A 24,704-nucleotide genomic window follows, 5' to 3' on the forward strand; every position below is an offset into this window, starting at 1 on the left:
CTTTTTCCCTCCTTGAATCAAGACATATCTACTAATTATACTACTGTTTATTCTGTACTAGAAAAATCCTTCTAGGAGTAAATATTTCCCCATTTCATTATACTCCCTTTTTTATTAGTAACTCCCTTTATACTCCCTTTTTTATTGGTATGTTAACTTTGGATTCCTTGATCCTGCCATTAAAGCAAAGGCTGCAAGGGGGAAATGTTATTACAGCTGCAGGCTGTCTATTGACTGTTGGAGCTTCTGAAGTTGGTATGGTTGGAATTTGCTCCACTTTGCTTTCAATTGCTTGTGCATTTAAGTCTGTGTCCACTTTTCCAACCTCCAATCACTGGCTACCTATAACACAAAGCCAAACCGTAACACAAAGCCAACTCCTTTACATGAGGAGAATGGGTATAAGTAGGACGTCTTTGAACTTCCCTAGGATAAAAGTCCTGTTTTACAATAGCAATATGAGATACTGTAAATCTTGTGACAGATACCTGAGATTAAGAATAGTGATTATAATTAAACTAAGGTTAATTTCATTTACATCTAAACTCTGATTAAACTAAACTCATGTGCAATGTCATGTCCATGTTTCCATACTTATTAGATAAACCTAATTATTGGAGCAAGGGCAAAAGCCATCAACTGGCAAGAAGAGAAAATACTGCAGCAGTGGCCAATGCATGCAGTTAAATAAAATCAGTAACTGAAGGTAACCCACAACCCAAGATAGTGGAGGAAGAAACCTAGCATTTCTTATGAATCCAGGGACAGAATGCAGATGCTTCTGGTTACTTTGGAGCTTGGAGTTCCTCTATTCTCTTTCTTCTGGAAAGAAATACAGTTGAGGACAATGTGGACAAGAAACATAGACAGGAATGAAAGAGATAAGAGCTTCTGTCATTCTTCCTTTAAAACAAAAGCATTGAGAACAAATACACATTCCTAAATGAAGCCTTTCCAACTGCTTGCCAATGCCTTTGATTACTACTTCATCTTGCCTTTTTAAGTTGCATTTCAGCTTGTCCTTCTATTTGAGAAATAAGATGTATTCATACAGCAATCTCTCAGCTCCCGATCGCTCCTCATATTTTTTTATTTTATTTTTCATTTCATCCAGCTGTTTCAAACTTCTCAGATTTTTCTCCTTTGGATTAAGTCAAATTAATTTTCTAATTACGTAATGGAAGTCATAGTGATTTACTTTATAGATATATTGAAAGAATAACAGAAATTAGGACTTGCAAAATATATTGGAAAAACAAAGCATTAATAACTGTGTCCTAAAACATGGTTGCTCTGATTTAACTATTATTTTAGCAAAGGCTAAAAAATATGCTTTCAGGTGTATACATGCAAGCATCTAAATGTATGGTAAACTGACTCTCAGACCAGTTCCTTTATTCACTTGGTGCATTTAGCTAGTTGTTTCAGTGGTATCATAAGAGGCCTTGTAGTCCTGAAGTGCAGCCTCCTGAAATCTGAACCTTGGTTCAGTCAGAGTAGCAGTCAGCCTCTGGTAGGACCTCATGCTGGAAGTTTCAGAAGGAGCAGCAGACTCTCTCACTGCGTGTGTGAGAGAGACATCATTTTATTCCATATAGTGTTGATACCAGATCCAGTTCCTGAGAACTAAGAAAAGTGACCTATTGCTGCTCCTAGCCTATGCCAATATTTGTTTTACTGACAAAATGAAGAATGGATTGGGGCGGGGAGGGGGTGGGGATGTACCAAAGCTGCTTTCATTTTGCCCTTTCCATAGGATCTTTAATTCCAGTTGCTTCCATGCAAAAGATAGATCCCAACAAATTCATTTTCTCTTAAAGGTTCTAACCCTCATTTTCCTCCAGAGCCTCTTCAATGGTCTCCCCATTGGCGATTTCTTCTTCGCTGCTATCAGAAACACTTGCTCTGAAGTTGTGTCTTTCTGTGGGGCCTCGTTCCATATTGTAGCATGTTCTCACTTTGGCCGCTTGCTTCTTGGGAGGCTGTGTCACCTCAAGGGAGGGATTGTTATTGCTCAAATGGTGCTTGTTTGGACATTTCCTTAGGTGCTTGATGTTCTTTCCAAGAAAGCAGGGCATACAGACAAAGGGATATGCTAGCAAGAAACGAGACCATTGCTTGCGTAATTCAGCCTTTACCTGAAAAAAAAAAAGTAAAAAGTTAGGATTATAGCAGCCTTTTCCAACTGGGAATCTTCTAAATAAGAGCTATGGTGGCACAGTAGTTAGAATTCAGTATTGTAGGCTAATTCTGTTGACTGCCAGCAGTTTGATCCTGACCAGTTCAAAGTTCACTCAGCCCTCCATCCTTCCGAGGTTGGTAAAACGAGGACCCAGATTGATGGAGGCAATAGGCTGATTCTGTAAACCACTTAGAGAGGGCTGCTACTGCTAATACAATATAGTTATTATATAGCATGGCTGTTTGTGATTACTGAGTGACTGATTTCTGTCTCTCTACATTCAAATGTACGTACATCCACCAGATTAAACAATCCCATAGTCATCTGAATCCATCTGTTAATCTTATTTTTATTTTGCCTCAGTAATTTTGCATGACAAGTGAAAGGCATCCAACCAGTTAATATGAGAATGGGAATGTATTCTTTCCTAAAGTCCCCAATATCGCTACAATCCATTTTATACCATTGTGCAAAGCGGCACAAAAAAAATCATTGAAAAACCAAAGGGGGAAATTCTTGCACCTGCTCTTTCAACTTGGATTACGTCCACATTTTTCTACTAGAGAAATGGGCAGCCCAAAACCTCTCTCCATAAACAGAGGCCCTCCCAGGAAGACTATTGGCTTATTGCGGAGCATGACAGACTGTGCATGCTTCTCACAAGTTCTTCTGTTCTCAGGTAGATAGCCAACTTGCTGGGTCAAGCAGGGTCTTTTCAACCATTACAAGTAATATGATGGAAAAAATAATAATTCTTCAATCAATTTTTCCATAACTGAATGATCATCAAGAACCATAAACCGTGTGTTCTGAGCAACTGAAATGGGGATTCAGGGCTGAAGAATGAGAAATGAAAAAGATGATGTACCTCGCCATTATAAAAGCAGTATAATAGTGCTACGAGAAAACCCTGGAAGAGAAAGAAGAAGTCAATTAGATTTCAGAAACATATGCCAAAGTACAATTTGACTTGGAATTTATATAATCAGCGAATAGTTTTACAAAATACTACCTGAAACATGAGCCATCATGCTGGCAAATTGAACATAAAAGCAACTATCTTCCTCTCACTCAAAAATCATTTTTGCCTCTTAACAATCATAAAGGTTTTGACCTGTATCCTTCCTGAGTAATCTGCTTAATTTTACTTTGAACGTTTTGCTGGAGGAAATGTCTGGCTTGCTATTTTAAAGCACAATGGAGCATTAAATTTAAGACAATTTCCAAAAGATCAGTTCATTCTGCTCCCCCACTTATTACGCACATGTTTCAAAATTATCTTTTCAGAACTACCCATACTGGGCTGATATAAATCTAATACTGTTGTATGGAATTTCTGATGTTGGTTGGAGTGTGTGGAGTTCTAAGACTCAAATAGGTAGATTTGTGAAATATGAAAAGCAGCACATAACTTCCAACAAGCATGGAACTGACTTCAAATGTCTCATTCTTTGGGGCTAACATTCTCTGAGAAAATTTAAATATATTAGATACAGTACCAAATAACCAACAGACTATAAAATTAGATTAGGACAGGGAAATATTGTGACAAATTTCTTGAGAATGTTGTTCCTAATAACTAAAAAATACTTCACTGAATTGTTTTAATTGAACTAGGTCTCCAATAGCAATCAAGCTAAATTTAACAGAAATAAAAAATTTATATAAAAATAGGCTAAGCCAAATACAGCACATATGATTTTTCTTCACATTTTTTTTATTCTTTTTTGATAGCAATGACAAACTAGGTTTGTTTTTTGTTGTTGCTTTTTTGTCTGGTAAGTAAAAAGATTTAGTTTATTAAAGGCATTGCTAATTAAGAATTATCATTATACCTATTAGCCAGTTCTATTCCTCTGACTTATGAGGAAATGTAGAAAATTTGAATTTGGCAGTCACTACTGTACTTAAAGATTGTTTCAAAAAACTCTAGCAAATAATTGAAGTGACAATACTGAAAAATAATATTAGGTTTGGAAAGAATTCTATACAAATAATTTAGTGAGACGCTGGTATTTTTAAATATGCTAGACATTATTTATTCAGTATTAGAAGTTTAATGTTTGTATCAAATCCTATTTTAAAAATATGTTAATTATATTTTAAAGATTCTTTTATTATGCATTATTTATTAATGAACTGTGATAATGGTTTTTGATTATTTTTTTCTCAACTGCATTCTGTAAAGTTGATATTAAATTTGTTTAATCTATTTCCATCACTATACCACACTTACATGGAAAGAGCCAATGGTTAGCTGGATGAAGGTTTTGACATTCCTGGAGAATCCTTCAACGTGATCATCCATAATGAAACTAAAAACGATCTCATGAATTCCAAGTAAAGGTATTAACACAATAGTTGACCTTCCCAACCTTAAAATAAAAACAATCACCAACATGAATTAAATTATTGAAATAAAACTTAATAAGAAACACATAATGGAATTATGGCAGTCAATTCCTTGAAACATTGATTTGGGATTAATATTAGATTGGGAGTTTTAAGCATTCTAGTGATAATTCTATAATAAGACTGAAGCCCTGTGATTCTTGGAACAATGTCTGAATAACTTTAGAACCAATTGATATCTCCCTTTCAAGATCACAGACAGGGCCTTCCTTGGTCTTGGAGAAGGAATCTGACTTTGCATCTCCAAATTGGGGCTTTGTGAAATTGGGGAAAATCTAAGTTTATAAAGCTCTCCAAAGGAACCTAGTGAGGGTTGAAGAAGACAAAGGGCCTGGGGAGTAAGTATATTGCATTTGTTTCTGTTTTAAAATACTAAGTAAATAAAGAAGAGTGAATATCATTCTCTTGTTTCTGCCCTGATGATATTCAGTAGGTATGGTTTTAATCAGGGGTGGGATGCTACCCAGTTCTATAGAACCAGTAGCTCTGAAGAGTAGCAGACACCGAATCAGTTCACTGCAATGACCTTTTGGTTGTCTGTTTGGCCCACCTACCCGCCTGTGCTGTTGGCTGTCCTTTATTTCCTGCTTCTTCAACCTCAGCTGCTTGCACGGCACAGCAGAGGTTGAAAAAGCAGGAAAGAAGAGGATTTTCAAACGCTGTGCACGGGCAGCACAGTTGATGTTTTTTTGCAAACATCACGCAAAATGCACTCTCACTGAACCAGTAGTAACACCGGCTGAATCCCACCCCTGGTTTTAATGACATACCCCAAAATTAGAATAGATCTACGTTTTCTTAGAGTTATTCCTTAATCCTTCTACTTTATGATTTCTATTTTAATCTTCTTCCTGGTATATATTTACCAGGTTTACATTTTGGAATTGTGGATTTATTTCCTTTAATGATATTTTAATAACTTTAATAACTGTTGTACCTTATGATTCTTGATGAACGTATCTTTTCTTTTATGTACACTAAGAACATTTGCACCAACTCAAATTCCTTGTGTGTCCAATCACACTTGGCCAATAAAGAATTCTATTCTATTCTATTCTATTCTATTCTATTCTATTCTATTCTATTCTATTCTATTCCCTTTAATAACAAATGCATTTAGTAAAGTAAATCAATGTTTCTCAAGCTTAAGATGTGTAGATATGCATGGCTGGCTGGAGAATTCTGGGAGTTGAAGTCTACGCATCTAAAAGTTGCTAAACTTGAGAAACATTGCTATAAATCTTTGCATATTTTTATTTATTTTATCAGGTCAGTGAAATGTCAAACAGATGTGTATTACACTGTTGGACATATGCATTGACTCCCATATGGCTGTGAATCAAATCCAGTGTGTGTGTGTGTGTGTGTGTGTGTGTGTGTGTGTGTGTGTGTGCATTTTAAAATGGTGCAGAAAATTATAAGGAAGTAATATCTACCTGAACTTATAGTCACGAAAGGTCATCTGCTGAGCTTTAAGTTTGGAAAGTAACAGTTTCAGAATGATCAGGAAGATGCAGAAATTAACCTTAGAAAACACACATCACAGATCACAGTTGGTTTCTCCAAATACAATAAATCTTTGTTTGTTCATAAAATTATTTCCAACAGGGATTTCCTAAGGGAAGACAACTGCAAGAAACACCCTTCAGACTGTTTTTAATAAGTTTAATGTACTATATGGAGTCTTGGCTTTCAAGTGTTTCCTGTACAATGTTGTTGTTCTGTCCTGCTTGTATTTTGAAAACTCAAAGCTTACCAATAGTAATTGGAGATCAGGGGAGGAAAGGGTTCACTATTACATGAACCAAAAAGAAGGCCAAAATGCCGAGATTTAATTGTCTAAGTGGCGTCTATAGAAGAAAAATATATACAAAATATCCTTGAATTTAAATAATTTTTCCAATGTCATATTGTCACAAAAACAATAAATAAACATGTCTGACTTTTCTTACTAATTTAGAATGATGATCGTAATTATTGGACACAGATTCTTCCTGCTAAGTTGCTATTTGCCAACTCTGGACTCCTCTTAAGGAGTAATTACAGCTTAACATTGATATAAGATATAATATTTTCAAATAACTAGAGTCTTTTGAGCTACATATTTGCTACCTAAAACCTGACAGGAGGACAATAGGAATCCTTCATGTCTTTCTTACCTCAGAAAGGCAACTCTATGGAAATGGAGGGCCTGTATGTGAACTGATGACTTGGTGTTACTTATGATTTGCAAACAAGTTGTTTATAGATGTTGAATTCTAACCCAAGTTTGAAAGCTCTTGCTGTACCTCACTGATTTGAGTATTAATCACAGTGAGGTAGTAAAGAATTTCCCAATCTAGACATCCCAAATGGATTACAAGTCCCCATCATCTTTTTCCTTATCCTATCATTACATCTCCTTGAATTCTGTAAATTATTCAAAGTGCCCCTTTTGTCTTTGCTTATCTACTAACTAAAGTATAGGAAAATAAAAGCAATATTATACTGGATTCTCTGCACGATAAGATAGGAAGCAGTTTTCCAATGATCCTTACAACAATGGAAAATAACATGGGTCCTCGAATGATCCACCAGACTATCATGTTCTCATTTGTTGACCAGCATCTAGAAAATAAATAAATGTTTATTATGTCATGTAATAACAATTGATAAACCACGTTTGTTATTATTCTTAAAAAACCTCTATAATTCATCTTGGTGAATTATAGAATTGTATCAAAACTCATTTGAAAAGTTTTAAAAGCTTCAAGGAAGATCAGCAGAATTGCTGTTATATGCAGGATGTCTCACCTCTGCCCCCCAAGTTTTGTTCTCTGGGGAAATTATCCATTGTATAGATAATACACTTTTTACCCAATGGCACCACAATTTTAAAAGAAACTTAGCACTCCAGCTTTCCTCTTGAGATTCCTTCAGAACTTCTGAAATTGAACTCATTTATTCATTGTAGAGCAGAGGTGTCAAACTTGCGGCCTGCAGGCCAGATGCATCATGGGCTGATCATGTCCACCCCCATTTTAGCAAAGGGGGAAAAAGTCATGATACATCACATGATGATGTCATGTCATGAGTTTGACACTGTGTTGTAGAGGGATGGACCTAGAATCACTTAAGTTAGAAATTATTCTGAATCTCTGACACCTGATTCAGAATGTGATAGCCATCCATCACTCTTCTGGTGGAAAGAAATATAGTGTTATGGACCAGAGGATCAATAGCAAGAAGAGGAGGAGTCAGGAGTCCTTCAAAATATTCAAAACACAGCAATGGACTGATCTCCATTTCATGAGAATTGTTTGGGGCATAGTATACAAAGTGCCATCTAGATTTTTATACCACTAGACTTCACAAGGATGATAATTTAAAAAAGGTAGATCCTTGGCACACTTTAGAGTCAAAACTTGTTCTCAGTTCTGCAACACTTTAGAAATTAAAACTAAACTTGATATGGATCTACAGGGATTTTGGAAGGAAGAATTGGATCAACACTAACCTTTCTTGGTTTCTAACAAATAATCCACTGGAAGTTTTCAAGAAGAGATTGGACAATCATTTGTATGAAATGGTATAAGGTTTCCTACCTGAGCAAGGGGTTGGACTAGAAGACCTCCAAGTCCAACCTCCTGTCCAACTCAGTCATTCCATTATTATGTAAATCCAAATTCTCCCCTCCCTTTTTTAGCCTTTAAAAAAAATATCTCTCTGATTGTCTTCACTGTAGCAGACTATAACACAATTTCTTATTTATAATGAGATTGCCAAGGGAGGATTGAATGAAGAATAATAATGTTTTTTTAAAAAGCCTTTCTCCTATTGGATATTTCTAAACTTTAAGATCCCATGAATGCCTACTTAGAAATAAGATAAATGCAATGGAGTCTACTTCCAGATTAGAACAGTGCAGAATTACAACCTTAACTTCTTAGATAAGGACACAAGCAGACAATCTTCTTTCTCTGAATGATACTGAATTGCAATTCCCCACATTTTTCACTATCACCCATATTTCTATGGAATGTTGGGAGTTGTTCACAATATTTGGAGTGCCAAACATTGCCTATCCTGGGAATCCAGAGTGGTTTAACATTAAGAATGAAGAGCCTAATTATTCTGAATCTCTGACACCTGATTCAGAATGTGATAGCCACCCATCACTCTTCTGGTGGAAATATAGTGTTATGGACCAGAGGATCAATAGCAAGAAGAGGAGGAGTCAGGAGTCCTTCAAAATATTCAAAACATTCTTCCCTTCCTTTAAAACACTCAGAAGAGTATATATATTGAGCTCCCAGTACTGTTCCATTGAAATCAGGCCCACTCAATGTCTACAAGCATCCTTACCATTCACAAGAATTATCCTATCACATTTGGTGTTCTGAGCCCAATTCTAAGTATGGCCAAAGCCCAGCTAGACATGCATTGACTCTATTTTCAATGTCTTGCCATTTGTTTAGGACTATTCACAACCTAAGATACCTTTGTGGCAGTGCTGTATACATCTTTGCTTTCTTATTTCTGTTTTAACATGTTGAAAGTTTCTGTCCCTTTTTGCCGTTTCTTCTTTTCTGTCCTTTGTTCTGCTCCTCTTTCAATCTGGAGTAGGCCATAGAAGTGATTTTTGCTGCATTCTAACCTTTCTAGTTAGCATACTTTTAAAAGTTAAAATTATGCCTTTAATCACAATTTTGCCTTTAATCATGTGTTTAGGAGGCTACACATTTTTTTTCTTATTGCCTAGCAATGTAGCCACCATAACAAATGGTTGATCATCTTTAGTCTAAACATTGTGGGAAAATAAACAAAAGGCTCTTTTTTCTATTGGCACAAAAAAGGCAAGAAAAGAAACAATGAAACCAATTAAGGGAACATTTAAGACAGTAACTTACACGTTATGATCCAATTGGTATTTTAATATTCCCCAAGGAGCTACAAACAAAACTGGAAAACCTGAAAGGAAAAAATATAAAGTGGATATTCTTGTATGACAAGGCCTAATATAATTTCTGAGAATATCAAGTCTTTTGAGTTAAAAGCAGTTCTAGTTTGACTGATTTACTATTGTCCTCTTCTATTTTTTCCCCAACATTACAGTCTAATATATTATTAAATCAATATAACAAGGATAGCTGATATATAGGGATTATCACTAGTTATGTAAATAAAGGAAAGGCTAATGTCCTCAATAATTTTGTTTTTCTTAGAGTTTGTTCCTTGTAAAAAGAAAAAAACCTTTTTCCCACTCAACAAATATGTTCATAGATATTTGTTTTCTGATTTGTGGGTACTTTGAAAGTCTCCAAGCAAATAATGGCAGCAGTAAACTTCAAGAACTGCATTTATCTAATAATTTGATGTAAAAACCAAGAGCAAATTTAGCTTTCTCTGCTGACTGAAGTATTTTCAACAGGACAATAAACAGGTACTAAACGAAAGGTTAGTTTTGACTCATGCCAGCCGAACCAATCATGAAACTGACTGAGGTAAACCTTGTTGTTGTTGTTGTTGCTAGTTGCAAAGTCATGTCCAACCCATCGTGACCCCATGGACAATGTTCCTATTAGTCTATAAATCAAGTCCTTCTCCTTGGAAAAGTCCAAACTTACCCCATCCAATGAAGATGTATCTCAACAGCTGATGTTTCTCAAACAGCACAGTAGCTACTAATAGCCTGTAGAGGTAAATTCCTTCCACTAAAAGCCAGTAAGAATTTGCTCCAACAACATAATGCATGAAAAGAGGACCCATTTTGCATAAGGCTAGTTTCTGCAAAAATGAAACAAAAAAGAAGAATAACACTGTGCAGAATCCCAGTAGGGATTAACTTATTTTGCCCTTGAGTTTATTGGCTGCAAGAATACATGCTACTTGTCTGGAAACAATAGGACAGATGTTACATTTCAAATCCAAGGGGTAAAGTTTTGCTAATATTAAGCAGGTCTGTTGAAAACTCATTCAGAAGTTTCATGTTTGAATTTTGTTCCTCTTTCTTTCTTTTAAACTGCCTCATTTTGGGACATCATGCTTTAATTTATTGTGTTGTGTTGCCTCAGTGATTAGAATGCTGTATTGCAGGCTAATTCTGCCGACTGCCAGCACTTTGATTCTCACCAGGCTCAGGGTTGACTCAGTCTTCCCTCCTTCTGAGGTCAGTAAAATGAAAACCCAGATTGTTGGGGGCAATATGCTGACTCTGTAAACCATTTACAGAGGGCTATAAAGCATTATAAAGCAGTATATAAATCTAAGTGCTATTGCTATTGCTATTTTTTTCTGAGGGTTCACAAAATAGTAGTCTATAAACAACATATACAGACAAAAGATATTTTAATCTGCTTCCTGATCTTGTACATCAATTATTGTTGCTTAAAATTAGCCACTAGTTCTCAGGCGGTAAACACTGGATCAGTATCATATAAATGCTATGAATGAATGTAGCTAGAAAATATAACCCTGCAACTTTTATTGCTTCTGAGTTTAAAACTATACGTGGGGAACAACAGACATCATTCTTGCTGCTTCGGTCACTTAATATGAACACTGCCTGCTGCAATACCTCTGGACTCAAGGAAGAGATCCATCCACTTTCATCAGCCGGCATTTCCGATTCTGAAGAAATAAACTTGTAAGTACTGCGTGTTATGCTGTCTTTTATCAGAACTCCTGCAGCTCGGAGGATAAATGAAGCAAAGAGATTCATATGGATGTAGTTTCTCGTGCAATGGAGTTTCCTGAAGGGGAAGAAAAGCATAATTGAGTAAAGTTGTATTCGATGTATTGTACATAGTGTTTTTCTTTTTTAATCTTTAATAAAGTTTTCTTTTTAAAAAAGAAACGAAAAGCATAATGTAAGAATAAGAATATGCCAAAGTTAGTTATAGTTTTATCAGAAGAGCAATGTGTTATTTTCCTGATGTGACTGGGAATCTATACTCTTCTTTGGGGATGAGGGTGGCCTGATCATGAAGGGTTTCACTGGACTGTTTGCTTAGCACTTAGACTTATGAGCCATGGTGGTGCAGTGGTTATAGTGCAGTACTCCAGGCTACTTCTGCTGACTCCCGACTGCCTACAATTTGGCAGTTTGAATCTCACCAGGCTCATGGTTGACTCAACATTCCATCCTTCCGAGGTGGGTTAGAGAGGGCTGTAAAGCACTGTAAAGCGGTATACAAGTCTAAGTGCTATTGCTATATACTGTTTCACAGTGCTTTGCAGCCCTCTCTAAGCAGTTTGCAGAATCAATATATTGCCCCCAACAATCTGGGTCCTCATTTTACCCACCTTGGAAGGATGAGCAGGTGAGACTCAAACTGTCAAACTGCTGGCAGTTGACAATCAGTAGAAGTAGCTTGCAGTACTGCATTCTAACCACTGCACTATCACAGCTCTTAGGTGGACTTAAGTTGACTCTTAGCTTAGTTAGGTGCAGGGGTGGGATTCTACAGGTTCGCAACTATTCGCTAGAACCAGTTGTTAACATTCTAAACAGTTCAAAGAACCCGTTGTTAGAAGAAATTACTGGCCTAATCCTGTAAGGAAGGCAGGAAAGAAACATTCTGGTGTTGCATACAGAAACTGCCTCTCTGTTAACTCTTATTACATTCTTGGCAGGACTAGACTACCTGTCTCAGGAACTTCTCTGGAGTTTTTTTCCCCTCCTTTGCTGGTACTTTGCTTGTGTGGAGTGACCATTCAAAATGACAATGGCACTGAAAAAAGCAACTTATGACCATTTTTCACACTTACGACTGTTGGAGCATCCCCACAGTCATGAGAGGCCAGGCGAGGAGAAGCGTGCCTCAATGTGAGTGATGTTGAGTTGGTCACGCCCAGACAGTCACATGACCACCAAGCCACACCCACCAACTAAGCCACGCCCACAGAACTGGTAGTTAAAAAATTTGAATCCCGTCCTTGGTTAGTTGTATGGAAGGTGAAACTGTATAAGATGCCACAGCTAGATTGTATCAAATCTTTCAACTTTCAATTTCCAAACATTAGGAATGCTCAAAAGTTGTGACATGCCTTGGAGATTGCAAAGATATTCTAATTACTTTAATATAATTTAATGTGCTTGATAAATAACTACATACACACCATAACTTTTTAACATTTCTTTTGTTTCAGATGTCTTTGCTGAAAAAGCAAATTCATGGCATTTGACATATTCTGCATATTTGTACCAGGGATTTAGATTAGGAGCTTTTATTCCCTTGATGGCAATAGCATTTAGACTTATACACAGCTTTATTGTGCTTTACAGCCTCTCTAAGAGGTTTACAGAGTCAGCATATTGCCCCCAACAATCTGGGTTCCCATTTTACCCACCTCAGAAGGATGGAAGACTGAGTCAACCTTGAGCCTGGTGAGATTCGATCTGCCAAATTGCAGGCAGCTGGCAGTCATCAGAAGTAGCCTGCAGTACTGCACTCTAACCATTGCACCACCGAGGCTCCTAATGTTATGTCCTCCTCTCAACATAATCAGTTTTTCCCAGTTGTTGCACAAATTCACTTTTGTTCAAAGGTTCCATTTCAAAGAATCCCATAAGGCACCATTCCCTCCATAAGGTGATCAAATGGTGACAGGATTTACAGGTAGTCCTGGACTTACAACAGTTCATTTAGTGACCATTTGAAGTTACAACCATGCTGAAAAAAAGACTTATTAATTCTCTCACACTTATGATCATTGCAGCATCCCCATGGGTCACATGATCAAAATTCAGATGCTTGGCAACGGACTCATATTTATGATGTTTGCGGTGTCCAGGAGTCATGTGATCATTTTCTGACAAGCAAAGTCAATGGGGAAAGCAGATTCACTTAACTACGATGTTACTAATTTAATAATTGCAGTGATTTACTTAACAAACATGGCAGGAAAAGTCATAAAATGGGCCAAAACCCACTCTACAAATTTCTCACTTAGCAACATAAATTTTGGGCTCAATTGCAGTCATAAGTCAAGGACTACCAGGACTACCAGGACTTCATAATCCTGTTCCTGCCTGTTCAAACTTTCTTCCATTGTGTCCTTCTCTTGTATGCTCCCAGTACAGCAGCAATTGTGAGAGTTCAGGCATTTTAAAGGGGGGTGGGGGGGAATGAAATCATCATTTCAAAAAGCTCAGACGTTTAGCTTTACTTGAGAACTCCTATCATAATATAATCACATTAATGTTCCTGTGTTTGACAAGTGAAAGCTCTTATTTGAAACATAACCAGATTCCAGAGGTCAATTAAGACAAATTAATGTACTGTATTGTGGAAGAATCCTAATAGAGGAATGGTTCAGGTATAATTTGCTAGACAGTGAGTGACTTCATTGTGCCTCTCCTTCCCCTCCCGAGGACCTGCGTTGTCTTATGCATAGTAAGAATAATTATTGATTTAAAACAAAAGAATTATTATTTGCAAGACGTTCCTGCCACTGTTTATGTACTGGAAAATGTTCTTCTAGTCTGAACAGAGCAAATGCAAAGATAGCTGTTTAGCTGAGAGTGTAATAATGTTGATGATTGCAATCAAAATGTCAACGTTGCAGTATTTTAAAATTCTAATTCTTTTTTTTTTTTTAAGAAATGCATGCAGATATATAAAACTGAGCAGGACTGAGCAAAACCAGAGCAACAAGTGTTGCAGTTGGAATCAAAGTCAACAGTACTCACCAGCGACCATTCATCACTCCAAAAGTCTACAAGAGTTCAGTAACATTAAACATTAAATTTGTTCCTTGGTTCTGGATCTTTTCACTTTAAGGTTAGCCCAATTCAGAGCAAAAAGTGATACAATGAAATTGAAGCTTGATCTAGTACTAAAAGGTAATAGAATACTAAATACTAAAAAATAAGGAGATTTTAGATTTTTATGAAAGGATATGAAAATATCCTTACATAAAATTCATAAAATCCAACTATGGGAGTGCTCATTTGTACATTTTAATCTGAGAATATTTTTTCCGTATCTGTGACTCATTTACAATAAATAGCTGTGGTTTTTATAATACATGTCACCAAAAAGGAAATTGTGTAAAAGAGAACAAAACTCAGAAATTATGCAGTAATCTGGCACGAAGGAGTTATGTTGACTAGAAATGATCCACAAGGAATTGGCATATTTTGAAAAGCATTAGTGAAACAGTTACAACAAAATGTGCTTAAATTGTAGATAGTATATAAAAAAGGCCTGATGTTTGTCATATTTCTGCATCTTTGAAGAATTCTCCTTATTTGTCTGCTATCTAACCAAGGATCATAAACAAATCATTACAAGACAGCCCGCTTCCTTCCAAATACTTGGCTCTTCAAACGAAATGATTGCTGTACTCTTCATGAATTATATCGGCATGTTTATATAATAAACTTTGGAATAACTAAAACACTAAAATGATGAAAAACAACAACAACAGCCCTCACGCCATACTGAAGAACAGAGCAAAGTACAAAGTACAATGTTACAAATAAGCGTTGGAGAAAGGTTGAAGACTCAATTCCATGGCATATTTTTATTAAGCCATACCTGTATAAAACTGCCTCGTATTTTCATATAAGAACCAGTTTGGCATAATGATTAAAGGCCCCAGGCTAGAAACATGGAAACTGGGAGTTTTAGTCCTGTCTTAGGCATGAGGCGAGCTGCATGATCTTGGACCAGTTTCTTTCTCCCAGATCCAGGAAAAAGGCAAAAGCAAACTACTTCTGAAATTATTGCAAAGAAAACTGCAGGGACTTTTTTTTTAGGTAGCAGCAGGAGTCAAGATTGGCTCAAAGTTATCAAAACAAACCAATCCCTGGATAAAACTATTAAGATTTCTTTTTCATTTTTCCTGTTCTTTCTGTTCTGATTCTCCAGACTATACACTTCATTACATTAAGTGGCCTCTCGTTAAAGTCTTTGCTACAACTTTATCTTGTATCAGCTTATTAAAGTTACTCATGTATCATATGCCTATTATTACTTGGTTCATTACTGATATAATGTAGGATACTTCAAACACAACATGAATCTCGAGGCTTTGATGGCTTTGTGAAATGTACTCAACACATCATTGTAATATTTAACACAGTCAAAGTTCTTTTTTTTTTTAAAAAAAAAAGAATAATGTTCTTGCCATCAAGTAAGCATATTAAATCTTTTAGGCAAATTTCTGCTGGTTATTCTACTTTCTCAAGCTCAGTACTTGATGTATTTCATCGCTTTTATGTGTGAACATAAAATCATACAATGCAAATTGCAATGGAATTGAACCAAGTACATGAGTTTCAGGATGTTTTTCAGGATCAGTTATAATTCTGTTCATCAAAATGATTTGAAAGAGTTTGGATTCTCTCCGCTCCCTTCCTCTCATTACAATCTGTACTTTCCTATTCTTGGTAACAAAATTTTAATTGTAATTTAGGAATCCCATTGTTCCATTTACCAATGGATTTTACTAACAACCTTCACTCTTGAAGTGAAGAGGTTGTTTGCTTGTATTTAAAGTATCTGTGAGGATAGCTGGTAACCAGAGGTGGTATTCAGCAGGTTCTGACCAGTTCTGGAAAATCAGTAGTGGAAATTTTGAGTAGTTTGGAGAACTGGCAAATACCACCCTTGACTGGCCCCACCCTCATCTACTCTCTGCCTCCAAGTCCCAGCTGATCATCTGGATCTTTTTTTGTTGCCCTGCACAGGAGAACGGAGCTGGAAAGTAGGTTAGTGGGGTGGGGAGAGAATGGGGATTTTACAGTAACCTTCCCCCTGGAGTGGGTGGGAATGGAGATTTTGCAGTATCCTTTCCCTGCCATGCCCAACAAGCCACGCCCACCAAGCCACACCCACTAAACCTGTAGTAAAAAATTTTGAATCCCACCACTGCTGGTAACTAAGCTGAGCTGCATAAGATTATTCCATTCTAGGTCATTGAACTTGAGAATTTGTCTGGCTGGCTTGGTAGTAAATATTTGTTTATAGCAATAGCACTTAGAACTTATATGTCATCCCATAGAGCTTACCACACTCTCTGGGTGGTTTACAGAGTCAGCATATTGCCCCCAACAATCTGGGTCTTCATTTTGCCAATGTTGGAAGGATGGAAGGCTGAGTCAGCCTTGAGCCCTCACAGGATCGAACTCAGGCTCTGAGCAGAGTTAGTCTGCAATACTGCATTCTAACCACTGCACCACGAGGGCTCCTTAATAAATAAATATCCGAATGTAGTGATTCCTCAGCAATTCCTTTAATTTCAGTGTTGATTCTCAATGGCTGACATTTGCAAACTAGTCACAACTGTCACAGACTTATTTGAGGAAGGATGATTTAATTTGGATGCAAATACTTTTGGCCAAAAAATTTGGGTGATAAGGTAAATATATTGGAATAAGATATATTTTAAATATTTGATATGTTATTGAGTGTCATCAAAAACAATTATTTTAGTAAGGCATGAGATATGAAAAACATTTTTTTTCATTGTTTGAGTAATGTTTATAATTTTGTAATTCATTCCCTCATCTATTTTTCCTTTGTTAATATCTAATTTGGCCATTGTAGAAAGACATTTTTTTACTTCTTTGTATATTTAATAGTCTGTGATCAAGGGAAATCCTTTGGGAAGGTCTGACATCATTTTCTCTGTTCTAACATATGTGGTGATGTATAAATCAAATAAATAAAATATTCTAATGAATAGTTAAAACAGACCATATTCTACTGAAAAAGAAAATGGTTATACTGACCTAAATAACAGCAGAATGATGAATGCTAAGACAAGGGAAACAAGAGAAATAGAATATCCCACAGTAGAAAGTTTTTCAAGTACCATAAACAATGCAAGGTCTTCTGGCTGGAAACAAAAAGAAACAACATAGTTAATGTAGTCAAGTTTTCCTGGAGGAAATAAATTAACAAATATCAGATATATGTGAGTTCCCAAAACATCTACTACTATGTTGATACATACAGTTGACAGCACATTTTTAGGCATCCCTGGTCTACATGAGTGAGTACCATCGCTCAATACCTTGGTCATCATCCATCCATCCATCCATTTATCAAAATTCTTAACTACCCATCTCCCTCGAAGAGGGAATACAGTAATTCAAACGACTGTAATTCACTCTCCATGGCCCTTTCCTTGAAGATCACTCTGAAATTTCAGCTGCAATACCTCTGGTTTATTACCCTTATTGTAAATCACTTTGAGTCAATTTTCATTTCATTCTCTATCCCTCTATCTTTTTTAATTCTTGGGCTTTTCTCCTAACAGATTTTCTTTTTTTAAAAAAAGAAGACAATCAGAGGTATCATATTAAAAAACAAATCTGATTGCCTAATGTTACAAACAAGGAGGTAACCACCCACTTCCTGCCATATTTAGAGAAACACTTAGCAGTCAGTACTTGAAACAGAATGCTATATTTGATTATTGCTTCTCCAATGACAGATCCTTACGTGCTCCAAAGTGCCAGGACACAGGAAACTCAAAAACAGGAGCTAATAGCAGTCAATTAATCTTTATGATGGTGAAAACCATTATAAACATAAGTTAAAACCACCCAAGTATAACCCCAAAAATATAATAACATTTTAATATTTTAATGCATGGTGAGCTTCTATTAAAACAAAACTGGATATGATGCAGTTTATGGCTAGGAGACAAAGCCTAGCAATTAAAAGTGTGATTTCAGAACTCTGTCATTTAAAAAAACTTCAGGGTGGCTAGGCATTCTTTCCATTCAAGGACAAATTAATTGAAAATGCAGTTGCACATATAATTCATGCTTTACAATAACACGTTCTAGAATTTCAGGTTCACCAGAGGAACAAGGACATTGTTTAAGCACTAGAGGGATTCTATTATATCTGCCATTCATAACTGCAGTGGAGAAGGCATTAAAATGTGCTGCGCAATGGATGTCGGTAAGAATTATGGTATTGCTAACAAAAGCAAAATTCTTCATCATAAAAAGGCATACTCTCTCTCTCTCTCTCTCTCTCTCCTCCCTCCCTCCCTCTGTCTTTCTTTCTGTATCTGTATAAGACAGATTTGTTTATTTTGTTTTATTAGTCAAGCCTCCATTCTATATTGACTTCCCCTCTTCTTTATATAGGACCATTGTGGAAAATAGATCATATGTGCTATTTAAATACTGTGCACGTTCCTGAATGTTTCTATATTTTGTACCTGGGAGCCATAACATTGTTAAAACTATACTTTTGAACTCATCTTATAAAATATCATTACAAGTTAGGTTTCTTTGGGGTACAGAAACCCAGTATGCAAATTCTCAAAGGAGACTGTATAGTCAATAAGGAAATTAAATCAAACGTAGAATCTTGCTGATGGCTTGTCTCTCAGATTAGTTTGATGTGCTTCTTTTGAATAAACTCTGTAGTCTGGAATCCCAAAGGAGAGAGGGAGAGGGACTCCCTTAAGCCTTCAGTCTAAATCATGCTAACCCTCTTTGCTAAAACAAATGCTACCCATTTTCATGCAAGGTAAGTTGCATCATAGGTGAGCTGTAATCACTGTACCAAATAAGACAGAACATAGAATAATAGAGTTGGAAGGGACCTCAAAGGTCTTTTAGTCCAGCCCACTGCTCAAGCAGGAGACCCTACATTGTTTCAGACAAATAATTGTTCGGTCTCTTTTTGAAAGCCTTCAATGATGGAGCAAGCTATTCCAATTGCTCTCACGGTTAGGAATTCTCTTCTTAGTTCTAGATTAATTCTCTCCTTGGTTTCTTTTCAACCATTATTTCTTGCCTTGCCTTTTGGTGCTTTGGAAAATAGTTTGACACCCCCACTCCTCATTTTGGTAAGAGCTCCTCAAATATTGGAACAGTGCTTTCATATCCCCCCCCACCCAGTCCTTCTTTTCATTCATCCCCAATTCCTGCAACCGTTCTTTGTATATTTTAGCCTCCAACCCCTTAATCATTTTTGTTGCTCTTCTCTGCAGAGAAGAATTTCAACGGGTTTTTTTTTGGTATTGTATTGTGACCAAAAAGGGATGCAATATTCCAAGGGTGGTTTTACTAAGACCTTGTAAAGCAATACTAGAACTTTGTTTGATCTGGACTCTATCCCTTTATTAATGCAGCCTAGAATTGCTTTGGCTTTTTTGGTTGCTGCCACACATTGTTGGCTCAAATTTAAATAACTGTCCACTAGGATTCCAAAATCCCCCCTCACAGTTACTGGCATTAAGCCAAGTTTCACCTAGTCTATATTCATTAGGCCAAAAGTAGATACCCAGTAGGGCAAAAGAGGATTTCCAGAGAAGCTTAAATAGCGAACGTGTCTCCCATAAAAAGATGAGCCTACTCACTTTTACTTTGAAATCATTCTCCTCAAGGCATTCTGAGCGGTTATTCCAAACCTCTGTTGTATTTTCGATGTTTTGCCAAATCCCTTGATCCAAGCAGACTCTGTATACGTTTCTTGCACTTCCTAAAAGTAAACAGACACAGGCTCAAAGGTCAAGCCATGCATTTCATTTTTCAGCCCTGGTTTATTGCTGTCACCCTTTCACCCCATGCTGGAAAGACCAAAAAAAAAGGAGACTTGGCTTACTGTAGGGCAGCTCTTTGTAATGCCTGTTTATTTGGGAGGTAACTGTAGAAAGCTTAATATTTCTCAGTGGATTAACACTGCCAAATCTGCACATTTCCCTATTTTTAAATATTTTTAAAAGCCTAAACGCTTGGGATAAGATGGTATTTCTTCAAATAGCTTTTAATATCTTTGTCATGCTTTAAATGAATTGCACTTGAGATTAGAAAGCATTGATTAATTCAACATAATTGGGGTCTTTTTCTATGGAAATAGATTTCTGGTCAAAAGGATCTCTCCATCTCTTCTGTCTTTTGATGTAATATCCATGGGTAATTTAAGGCATCCATCCTTCCTTCAAATGTATCTCTTTCCTAAGCACAGCTGATCATGAACAGTTCTCACCAAAAACAATTATATTTGAAGACATATGAACACTTTTTTCTGTTTCCCATGATTTTTAGATTGTTTTATATTGTTTCCATCAGTTGATGTCACAATCATTTTGATGATCATGCTTGCATGAGCACAGCCAACTGTTCATTCATTTAATCAACAGAAGTCTTCCTAGTTCTCCTACTTATGTTCCCTTTGACTAGAAATAAAAATGTGAATGTATTGATCTTGTATTCTGCTTCTGGGTGATGGTGGAATGTCTTCCCATTTGGTTATATTAAGCATTAGCTAAGATCCTAAGAAAATCACTCCAGATTTCCCATGTTAAGCACACAGAAATACTGGTTTTGCCTAAAGAGAACTTTGCATTGGCATAGATGTGAAAATATAACTTTAGAATGCCATTCCATACTTAGCATCTGCTAAGAAATGACACAATTACTCCTATTACAACAGTTATAGGTTCGTTACTTCCAAAGACTGCTGAACTCCACCCAATTTTGCTAGCAAGCCTAGTGGTAAAAGATGATGGGACCTGTAGTTCAGGACATCTGGAAAGTCAGGCGTGCCCCATCCCAAATCTATAGCCTTAGATGTTCAATTTTAGGGACTCTTGCAAATGTAGAAAGATAATCAAGTTCCAGATCTTAATACCACTGTTTTTATACTTGTTGTAGTCTCTACTGATGATAACAGAAGCAGGCTGTAATTTACTTATTTTTCCCAAAGTGACCAGAAACTATTAGTACAGAAGAATTTCATTTTAGGTCATGGTGTACCCAATATAAAACTCCAAAAGGGAAGGAAACTTATATAATGTATTACAATTTAGCAGGTTTCCAAGTTTGCATTACCATTTTTAAGCCACGGTAAATAAGATGGACAAGCAACAGAGACATTTCCTGGTGGCGAATGAGGCCAGCAAGCAAACTGATCAAAACTTCCATTACAATATATTCCTGTGAAGGAGAGAATATTTTTGAAAGTTAACTAAATGTTACAAGAAATCGATCACCAAGGAACGCAATATCTCTAAACTAAGCTCTACAGCAATTACGTTAGGAATATGTAACTATTTGTTACTTAGTGTGTACATAAAATTACTATTTGTAACCAAGCTACCTTTCTGTAAACAGGTTTAAATGCTGACCATAAATATATTAAGTGCACCTAGTTGCCAATTTATTTTTCTTTCATAAACCAAACAGATATTGTTGAGACCAAGCCAATTTTAAATGAAGCTGCCTCACTTTTTATTTCTTTATCACAAACTTATTCTGTTACTGTTTTTAATACTAACATTATACCATATTGCAAACCAACGTGGTTGGCTAACATTCCAGGTAGATAGAAATGGTAATTTTGTTTAGGACACTCAGCTTATTAAACTAACAATATCAAGACCAGGGGTGGGATTCTACCGGTTCTGTCCACTTCTGTAGATCCAGTTGCTCTGAAAATCAGCAAAAAGAGAGCATACATAGAACCAGTTCTATGTTTGCTGCTGTTTTGGCCCACCTGCCCACCCCGGCTCTTAGCTGACCTTTATTTCCTGCATTTTCAACCACAGCTGCTTTGTGCAACACAGCTGTGGTAGAAAAAGCAGGAAAAAAGTGCTTTTCCAACTGCTGCACACCCACACGCAGCGCTGCTCAGCTGTCCAGTCAGCTAGCTGATGATGAAATACATGTGGGCAGAGCAAAACATAAAATCACGGAACCAGTAGTTACACTGGTTGGATCCCACCCCTGATCAAGACCAATCAAAATAAATATAAACTGTCAGATTGTAACCATGATAAATAAATTTAAAAGCCATGGGAGTGTAAAAATAAAATAAATTTCCAGGGTGCCCTCCCCCCTTGCTTTTCTTCTCTTTGTCTTTTCTTTATCTTTTTTTGACTTTATATACATCTTAAATGTCACATTTTAAAAAATCCTCTTTTTATGTATGCATTTCTTGCTTTGTTTTTTATTCTGAGAATTTCTTTGGCTGCATACTAAAAGCAAGTACAATATGGTAAACCAGAGGAAGTAATTCATATTGATCTCAAGAGGCCAGAAGCTTAGTCAGAAAGTTTAAACATGAGCAACAACCAGAATTTAGATAAGCAGACAAATAATAATTTTATCATGTAGGCCAGGTCACAACTTTGTGTTACGTGTCAGTAAGATATAAAGATGTGTGAAAGGAAATGAAGAGAGAAATCAGTAATGGCTGAAAACATAAAAGCAACAACAGCTCTCTTTTTTTCACTCCTACCAACCAGATAGATAAATTTTCTCCATGACTATTTATCCTTAATTTTGGTCTTTCAGGTTTTCCAAAGTTGCACTCATAGCCACTGTAATTAAATCCATCTACATTGCTGCCAGTCATCCTCGTCCTCTCTTTCCCAGTTTCCCATTAGATTTTTTCCAGATAGCTGGCTTTTCTAAGTAAATAGGCTGGCTTATTTTTCCCATTTTATTAGGGAAAAAACCCCCAGTCTATTTATTGTCTAGCAGTTCTTTTTAAATTCAGTATTATGTTGTATAAAATACATAGCCTCTAATAAAAGCTTTACTTGCACCCAAGCCATTCTTAAAACAATGCCTTCATTTAAAATTAGTTTCAAAAATATTTTTTATTTTCTTTTTACAGTTCTTCACTATTGCTCCTTTTTATAATAACATTTCACTTAACCTCCATCTAAAATAACAGAATATGTTCTAGATTTGTGAGAACTAGAAATATCCAAGGGATATTTTAGTACATTTTGTTTTTTCTTTTATAAATGAAACTTACAGTTTAATTGAAACAATGTTAGTTGGTACTAAGCTTTCAAAATGAGATGGGATGGAAGATTTATAAAGATGAAGGAAGTGATGAAATAAGAAGTCAGGAAGATTTAAAACTCTGTAAAAAAAAAAGGTCTGGAGAAGTAAAACAGATTAATAACAAAGTGTAGCAGAAGAAGAGGCAGAACCTGGGGGCAGAGTCAAGAGAGGAATCAGCCTGGAGTTGTTATGTTCCCACAAGTGATCTAAGTCTAGTCTTGCTTGAATTTTGTTAACTTATCTAGCACCAATTTAGTACTGATTGTTAATTGCCTAAAATTAATTGTTAATTGTAGATAGGCTTGAGTAGCATGTAAGTCTGGTTAGAACTTAACATTTGATTCTGATTCTTTGTACCTGACACAAAGTGGAGATTTTCGATAGGAAAACAGGACTTATAGATGCAGAGTTAGAAAGAGAATTAGACAACTTGGTTCTACTGGAATTAAGAGTGAAGGAATTTTCTTTGAGATGTAGAGCAATTGCTGAGCCTTCTGATGAACATATTATAGAGACAACTAGCTCTAGCAAACTTTTTCTATTAAGAATTGGAGACTAATGAGGCAGAAAATGATAAATTTTACAGAATATGTTCTAGATTTGCGAGAACTAGAAATATCCAAGAGATATTTTGGTACATTTTGTTAGAAAGAAGGCAAGGGATCAAATTTCCCAGTGGCAATTTAATACAAGATGGTTGTTTTAAAAGAAATTTTAACAGGGTTTTACACAGAAAATTGAATATACTTTTTTGACTGAAAGAGGAAAGTAGAAAAAGATCTCTCCAGACTAAAAAGTATGACTTTTTACTTTTCAACAGTAGATACTTCGATTGAACTATGTTCAAAAGGTAAGAGAATATCTAGAAAGATTTAAAAAATTAAAGGAGATATAAGTGGAGGTATCAAAAGAGGTTTTTCAAAAATCACACAGATGCAATAGGAATTTGAAATGATAATGCTGAATTAGATGCTCAGTTTAATTGACTATTCTAAATTTTTGGCCTGATCATGGATTACAAATATTTTACAAGAAATAAAAATGGAGGAAATGTTCATCAAAACAGAACAAAAATCATTATTATTATTTAAAAAACAAGACATTATTTGCTTTCAAGACATTCTCTGTTTTCATATCAAAAATATATATATAAAACACTTGATTTATAAAACTTAGGATGAAAAGTTTATCTCAGCAGTTGTGTAAGAAAAGAAAAGTTGTTTTATATATTTATCCTCAACTAAAACTAAGACTTGTTTTGACTGATAACCAAGGTAGGTTTTTTTGAGTGGAAATTATTCTAAATGTGATTAAGACTTTGCTATTAGGAATTGGTGCCTTTAATGAGAAGCA

At 36.0% G+C, this 24,704-nt stretch overlaps 1 protein-coding gene across 1 annotated transcript in view; it reads right to left on the reverse strand.

Moving 5' to 3' along the window:
* Positions 1-1,072: 1,072 nt before the first annotated feature.
* Positions 1,073-24,704, reverse strand: part of GLP2R (glucagon like peptide 2 receptor) — a 37,122-nt gene continuing 13,490 nt past the window's right edge. Inside the window, exons 3-13 of the mRNA XM_026702096.2 lie at positions 21,387-21,491; positions 19,913-20,034; positions 17,316-17,422; positions 11,151-11,325; positions 10,201-10,360; positions 9,484-9,544; positions 7,132-7,201; positions 6,031-6,119; positions 4,419-4,557; positions 3,051-3,092; positions 1,073-2,138 (exon numbers count right to left, since the gene is read on the reverse strand). Coding sequence (XP_026557881.1) covers positions 1,824-2,138; positions 3,051-3,092; positions 4,419-4,557; positions 6,031-6,119; positions 7,132-7,201; positions 9,484-9,544; positions 10,201-10,360; positions 11,151-11,325; positions 17,316-17,422; positions 19,913-20,034; positions 21,387-21,491 — 1,385 coding nt within the window. The 3' untranslated portion in view covers positions 1,073-1,823. The remainder of the gene's footprint in view (positions 2,139-3,050; positions 3,093-4,418; positions 4,558-6,030; positions 6,120-7,131; positions 7,202-9,483; positions 9,545-10,200; positions 10,361-11,150; positions 11,326-17,315; positions 17,423-19,912; positions 20,035-21,386; positions 21,492-24,704) is intronic.

The sequence above is a fragment of the Pseudonaja textilis genome, chromosome 2 (assembly GCF_049901715.1).
Source record: "Pseudonaja textilis isolate UNSWEBS1 chromosome 2, rPseTex1.2, whole genome shotgun sequence".
In the NCBI taxonomy this organism is placed as follows: Eukaryota; Metazoa; Chordata; class Lepidosauria; order Squamata; family Elapidae; genus Pseudonaja; species Pseudonaja textilis.